General features: G+C 52.5%; 1 protein-coding gene across 1 annotated transcript in view; it reads left to right on the top strand.

Annotated features, from left to right (window-relative positions):
- Window positions 1-695: 695 nt before the first annotated feature.
- Window positions 696-7,619, top strand: part of BHLHE40 (basic helix-loop-helix family, member e40) — a 12,571-nt gene continuing 5,647 nt past the window's right edge. Inside the window, 3 exon segments of the mRNA XM_009330629.1 lie at window positions 696-799; window positions 1,406-1,599; window positions 2,540-2,637. Of these exon segments, the coding sequence (XP_009328904.1) occupies window positions 696-799; window positions 1,406-1,599; window positions 2,540-2,637 (396 nt within the window).

Below are 7,619 nucleotides of genomic sequence, written 5' to 3'. Positions count from 1 at the left end.
AAAAAGTCAGGAGAAAACAACAAACACCATGCATTTGCTAGGGATGCTTTCTGCTCAGGAGCATTTGTCAAGGCTGTCTCTTGTGCAAATGCGTTAGCAGGATGCAGAGGAAGCTGCAGTCTGGGAGCGAGGCCCTTCCAGCCCCTAATTACAACCTGCTGCTCTCGGGGCTTCTGCCCAGCCCGCTCCCGTAACAGGATTTTTCCCACTTCCAACACTGCAAAGAGGCAAATCAGTGCAAATATGCAGCTTGCTGAGTGCAGCGTGTGGTGCCGAGCCACACCTTTAAAAAAAAAGGGGACTTCCAGATTCTTAGAGTTGAAAGATCATAGTAGCTAATTGGGTTCTGCATAGCCTGGCTTCCCGGGCCGGCAAGCCGCCTGTCTGCCAGGGCTGGTGGCCAGACAGGCAACTGGTCATTCCCACCCTTCTGCACCCTATTAAAAGGACTGTATCTTTACATCATGCCACCCTTCCAGGTTGCAAGGTGGTAGGAACAGATACCTTGCTCTCAGCAGAGCCGAGCCCTGCGTAAACTCCTGGTGAGCACCATGGAAAGGAGAGTGGAGTAGGTCTGGCTTAGGTTGGAGATGGGTTATGTTCTCAAAAACACCGCAAACTCGGTCCCAGTGTAGGAGAGGTGGACGGGACAGGTTCCCCTGAGGGTGATAAGGAAAGCCGAAACGTGAGCCCCGATGGGGAAACTGGAGTCGGGGCTGTCTTTACTCAGCACCGCAGCCGGCTCAGAGATCCTGGGGAAAGCTCCAAGCCTTGAGAAGCGAGGGACTAGAAATGCAGAGTAGGGTAAGATGAAAATGAGACAAAGTCATCACTTCCCAAAACCTTCACAGTGAAGGAAACACCTCCCACTGTCTGGAGGATCCATGGGAATATTATAATACTTGTTCCAAAAACATGACTGGGTGGATACAGAATTACTGACGCAGACACAAGCAGCTAATTGAATTCATACGTAGAAGCCCTGGACACCATATGGCCTCAATAAAACGTGGGTCCGTAGCCGTTTCTTAGCAGATGGTTATTCATTTTCATAATCTTAAATCAAAAGATCATTTTTATATCTGGAGATCAAAGGCACCTAATGTCTCCTCGGTCGAGGTTTATAAAATGAAACCTCTATCCTCTGTTTTGGCATTACGTGCGAGGCAGACGGGGGTTTACCCCTGAAACCTTTGCAGAGGCTCCGGGCAACCACATCTGGGCAGCAGCTGCAGATGTTCGCAGCTCTTCAGGGCTGGGACTTCATTTTCATTATACAGACGTACAGTTTATAAAATCAGAAGGGACAGTTGTAATGAGCTTGTGTGGCCATTTATATTTCCCCAGACTATTGGGATATAGGCCACGCGAATATTTTGTGATGAAATTATTCTTTTTCCCTTAGAAAAAAACGCTCAAAAGCACTGTCTGACCTCTCAGATCCCATACTCGGCCCCGCAAAGCGGTTGTGTGAGGCCAACGCTGTACGTACTCTGGCATCCCCGTGGGAGATGAACCCGCGGAGGTACAAGGCAAGTCTCGGACTCCTCTTCAGCTGTGTGCGAGAGGGTGGGCGAGTGCTCGCCTCTGAGGCTGCACGTCAGTGCTGCTCCACCGGCAGCCAGTGCAGGGGAGGAGAAGGGGGCGAGATGCATTTACATGGAAAGTTCTTCCGCACCCACCAAAGAACCTCTGGGATAGGCATGATCTTTGCCACCCAAGAATGAAAGGTGTGTCGTTACTCAGAGCACCGTAGGTAGAGCTTGCAACAAATTGAGTCCTATAGCCTGTTAATAAACATCATTTTTGCAGCAGCTACCTGCTGACTGATGCGCAGTTCTCATCGGCACGAAGGTGTAACCGAAACGCACCTCCTCTCCTGCGAACCCACACCGCCAGAGTGCTCTTTGCATTTCAAACACTGATGCACGCGGTTAATATTTGCGCCACGATCAGCAGGCATCTCCGAGAACGAGCACTTCCCTGCCATCGTGCGGGTTTTGCCTGCCAGCCTCGCCGCCTCGGCTGCAATATGGAAATGATCCTCCCCAGCAGACAGCAGAGTCCCACCTCGGTTCCCATTCACCTGGAGATGAAAGTGCTCTGGCTGCCCGTGTAGGCAGGGCAAAACTATTTAAAAACCTCATTTGAGAAAGTATTTGGGGAAGACAGCAACACCCTCAGTTGTGGTTTGCTCCAGGACTTCTCAGCCAGATCACTTCTGATACAGAGGGAAGGGCACTAAGAGAGACATTCCTGTCAACTAGTACTTCTTGTAGGGATGCCTTGGGTGTACTTTGCCTTTTTCTCTGTCCCAGTGGGCTGTATTTTCTACGTAAATATGGGCACGTTCCCCTCCAGGTGCTGTTTAGGTGAGGAGCCCGGCTGCAGCATGGCATCGGGGCTGCCGTGCGGTGCGGAGTGGTCCTGTTTCGCACCAGAGGAACGCAGTCAGCAAAACTGTGTGTAATCTTGATTAGGTACAAATCCACCGTGAATATTTCCTATTCCATTTAATTCCTGTTTGTGCTTATTTCAGCTGAATTTGCAGCAGGAGTGATGCCCAAGCCACATCTGGCTCGTGATGCACATGGGATCAGACTGGGAGTTTGGGAGGAGGTGGATCTGGATGCAGAGGTTTGGCTTCTTATTTCGAAAATAACTGGTTACATTCTCCCACGACTGCTCCGGACTACCCCAGAGCTTAATGATAGTCACATCCAAGTGTTTTTTATGTCTGCACGACTAGGAAACAATCTCAAGTGTATGGTTTGTCCGGCCTGTTATGAAGGAGCCCATGCACCTGTATTTCCCCTACCGCCTGCGTCTTCTTTGCATCGCGTTTATTCAAAGGGGTCAAATGTTCGTTAACCACTAGCGAGTTAGAGTGCCAATGAGCCCTTTTCCACTCTCAGTGTTGTCAGCCATTAAGCAGCCCCCCCGTTAATCAGGGCAACCGCAGCCCTCAGCCAGCCATGGGGGCATCCCGCTCCCTCGCAAGCAGGTGCTTGGTCCCGCACGCTCATACAAGCCTACAAAGACCAGGCTGGGCTAAGCAAGTCCACACGCAGTATATGGGCTTGTTCTCCCTTATCTCCAGCCACGGGAGCTGCTGGTGTCCCTGCAGAAGTCCAGCTGGGTTCCCCATGGCACTGCTTGAGCCCTCTGCCAGATTCCCAGCCAGCTTCCCGCGCCGAACTGCTGCGCTCTCCACCTCTGCCACGAGCCCTGACAAAGAGCCTTCGCTCTGCCGCTGCTGCTAGTGGTATTTACGGTTTGAACCAAGTCCCCCTGAACTGATCAACAGGCGCCTTATACGCCACGAGCAGGCAGATCGCGCAGACCTTGTCCAGCAGGCTCCGTCAGGTTCAGAGGTCAAGGTTTAACTCACCCGTGTCCTGACATGAACTGTAGGAGGAACATACTCCTGCTCTCTTCTTCGGCCTGTTCTGGCTTTATTTTTTTTGGGGGGTGGTGGTGGGGTAATTTTTTAAATCCAGTTAGCAAGTTCAGAATACTTTTTATGTTAATATTTAACTCAGACATAATGTAGTTTGGCCCTGTAGCTTTTGTTACCTGCATCCCCCAGAAATAACAAAATCTCCCCGGACTAGGAGCCCCGGCGGTATTGATTCCCGCTGGGGTATATGGACGCCAGCAAAAAACAAATAATGCTGTAGTTAAAAGGTGTGGTATTTTCTAAGCCATAGATCTAAAGGCACCCTACTTTCTTTGCTTTGCATACTTGCAGAGCACCATCCTTTCTGCTTTTCAGATATGAAAGCCGAAGCAGAGAGACATCTGATGAGGCTTCATCGCTGACTCACTGTTTGATGTTAGGCAGAAGGAGGAATGTGATCAGATACCATTGTGCAAAGCATCCACCAGACAACTCCGTCACTCGGGAGGAGAAGCAACTCCTGCTCCTGAGCAGGATGGCTTGGCAGCCCAGCTGTCCTGCCCACGGCTGGCTCCCTGCCATCTCCACATGGGGTGGGTGACCCCTCGCCGTCCCCTGCCCCACCTGAGCTCTGCAGAGGCCACACGGCCCGGGCACAGCAGCAGGGGACAGGCGACGTCGCCTTTGAAATCGCTCTTACGCCATGTGCAGACCGAGGTACAGGGCTCTGCTGGCGCTAGCAGGGTCGAGCTGCAGCCGGGCGCGCAGCTGAAGGGGTGTGCATGGGCGCGCACGGGTGTGCACGCCTGGAGATCTTTCTCACGAGATGGTGCAACCAGCCAGCGGTTAACAGCAACTGGTTAAACAGCGTGAGCTCCTTGGCTGCCTGGGTTTGGCCGGCCGCGCGAGGCAGGGCAGGATGTCACCGGGAAGCCGGCATGTTTTATTAAACAGAGTATCAAAGTGGGCTAAAGTCTCTTATTATGAATTGTAACGTCCACAAATTTTGCCACTTCCAAATAGTTTCCACCTACGTATTCCTCCCACTGCCACACTGGGTGCTGGCAAACATCTCTGCGCAAAGAGGGGAATGGCTTTCCTTGGAATAGTCCTCGGGCAAGTTTCACTGAGCGGTGCCAGCGTCATTCCCGCAGCTCTCACGTGCCCGGCAGCGATCCAGGGTAGTGCCGGGGGGAGGGCCCTTCGCTTGCCCAGGACTCCACAGAGACAACAGCTTTCGCTAGGTTTTCCCAGTGTTTTGGGAGAGTCCATGGTAGCCTAAACCAATGCAATTAAGCAGCGATCAGTGCACGTACTCGCAATATTAAATTTTGACTTATTCTAACTTGCGGACGATTCCTTTCATCGTGGCAGCGAGCGTGGCCAGCCAGCTGTGCTATTGAGACAGTGAGTCACACACAGAGCTGAGGCCACCGGACTTCACGCTGAATTCAAGCTTTTGCAACTACCTGCAGGCTACCAGAAGGACGAGGCAGAGCCCGGGTGGGCGACAAACCGTTCCTCAGAGCCTACGCTGTTAAGTCGCACCGTGCCCCTTTCGGGATCCTTCCTTCAGCTGATGGGTGCGGGTTCTCCTGCACGTGCCTTAGTACGGTTGGGAAATTAGATGTGCAGGTCTCCTGGGAGCTGCTGATCCTGAGCACTCGGTACATCCTACGCTGACCAAGACGCTTAAGTACCGCAGACCTCAGGCTGCAGTAAGGCGGTGGGTGTTCGATGGAGGTACCGTCCTGCGTAGCTGACAGCACCCTGCTGCCCACCGAGGACTTTCATGTCCATCCCAGAGGCTGGGGGCGTTTTTTTCCCCTGCTGCCCACGGAGGACTTTCATGTCCATCCCAGAGGCGGGTGCCGTGGCTGGAGATGTGCCTGTCTCGGAAGAAGAGCCGCCACATTTACTGAGCAAAGGCCGGGCAAGGAGTGCACCCCGCCCCCCCCACTCTCTTAGAGGCAGTTTGGCTCCCGCAGAAACTTTTATTTCGGCAAAAAGTAGTGTGCATTAATTATCGAGGCCTTGAGGTTGTCCGTCAGATGCCGAGGGCTAACCGCGTCCGTGCAGCGCCTCCCGCACGGCGTAACCTCAGCGTCCAGCCTCGGCCGCTGGGCCAAGACATGGCTGTTCTTTCACCTCCGGTGCCAGTAACCTGAAACGAGATTGCTGGAAATGAGAGAGAGGGAGAGTCAGCGATTTGATTACAGGCCACAGGCACATGCCTGGCCTTCATGGATATATTAAGTAAGAGACATTTTAAAACAAAACCACCCTCAGTAACCTTATCGTATGCTTGAATCCACAACCCATCTGTTAACTCCCAGTGCTGCCCACATAGGCTCCGATCAGACGTCGGTGCCGGGGATTTTTGGAACGTTTCCCCCCAAAATCGCTGTGGTCAGAAGGGGACAGTCGCAGGGAAGGGGCAGGTCCGGGAGCTCGACCCCCCCCCCCGCCCGCCTTCAGCACACCTTCAAACCAACCCCCAAACCCCCGCCTTTTATTGCGTCTGCAAATAACTGCAAATCCCCCTTGGACACGAGCTGCCGCTGCCCTGTGACTCTCAGCCCTTCTGAAACAAGCGTTCAGGAGACCTGCTGCTCGGCAAATGGCTTTAGAAAATGAAGCCTTTTTAAACATTTTGCTGCTGCCTTAGTCATACATTGTAAAGGAACCCTCCACGTAGAAATAATTCAGCAAACAAAATCGAGACGGCAAATTGATGATTGCATCAGCCCTAGCTTATGAAAACTGATCCCCAGGAAAATGTAATTCAACTCTCCAGCAATCTAACTTGATGCCCAAGAATGTAATAACTTCATTTGGATCCTCTTTTTAGGGGGACTCCTAAATCCTTGGCAGCGTCCCTTAAGGTCATGAGTAAATCCTGATATGGAGAATTGTTTGGCAAGCACAAGAACAGTAAAAGGGCTAAATAATTGGGGATTACCTCTGACCCTGATCTGTAGCTCACCACCCACTGCAGGAATGTACCGAATATCTGAAAGAGCATGCAGGAGTCAGACAATTCGTGGGCATGAAACTGTCCACGTACGCTTGGAGTCTGAACTTAAAACGCGGAGCAGGTTGGCCCCAACCCTCATTTTTCATTAGCAATAAGCTGCAGCAAGCTCTAATTATTTCTGTTGCCTTGGACAGAGGGTCAGTGACGGGACAGATTAAAAACTATGTATTTTTTTCACCCTTTGTCGGGAGAACACCAGCTTGGGTCTTCAGGGCAGAGAGAGAATGAACCATCTGATTCGGTACCCATTTATTTATGCCGGTTACTTTCCCCTGGACTGCAGGAAGGGACAGACACATCCCTTCCACTTTTTTCTGACGGTTATTGCTGAATTTGTTCAGCGCCTGTATGGAAGACAGTCTCCGCTTTGGGAAGTCCACAGCCCGGAGCTGTGATCCTGCCCCCACTTACACTCAGCACTCCGTTTTCAGTCCGTAAGCCCTCTCCTCCGCGGTGGGATCACGGCCATAGACACCAGGTTTGCGGGCTCAGGCGCAAAATGCCGAGAGGACCACACTGAGTAGGACAGCCTAAGCATCTGCTCTGGGGCAGCTCTGTGCCCTTTGTGCGGTGCTGCGTTGTCTGTGCTGGAGATGCAGCTGGGATCTTGTAAAGAGGTTTTTTGTTCTTTACAAACCTTGCATCTACGGCTAGCAGATTGCCGCGAGGCTCTGACTTCCCTTAGGATCCCTCCTGGTAACGACACGCACCTTCAGCTGGCCGTGAGCCTCGCCAGGCCTGTCTCCATCTCCCACGTAAAACCTCTGTGCTCTCACGTAATACCTCCCGACCCCAGATCCCTCCCGACGTGGAGCGGACCAGGACTCTCCGAAGCGATAGCAGGGGCTCTGTGCTGGAGTTCTGCTGTTACCTTATCTCGGTAAACGCGCCTTTTATCTGATGAGCTTGCCTCCACTTGTTCAGCGCTCGGCAGGGAAAATGACCATAGCCCTTCAAGGGAGGAGGTTTGCTTTGGCAGGTACGCACCATTATCACCGCGCTCAGCGTTTTGCGACGGCTGGCATCCAAGAATTGCAGATGCTTTGCAAAAGCACGAAACGTCCTCAACTTCTGGGCGACCCCGGCGGTTCACCTACAGCCATTTCCTCGTGGCTCTCGGTCATTTTGCCCCGCGCGCGTTTCTAAGAGGGTCCCGAGGCTGCGGATCTACGGGGGGGGGCG

Source organism: Pygoscelis adeliae, unplaced genomic scaffold (genome assembly GCF_000699105.1).
Source record: "Pygoscelis adeliae isolate BGI_AS28 unplaced genomic scaffold, ASM69910v1 Scaffold278, whole genome shotgun sequence".
In the NCBI taxonomy this organism is placed as follows: domain Eukaryota; kingdom Metazoa; phylum Chordata; class Aves; order Sphenisciformes; family Spheniscidae; genus Pygoscelis; species Pygoscelis adeliae.
This window is presented reverse-complemented; position numbering and strand designations above follow the sequence as displayed.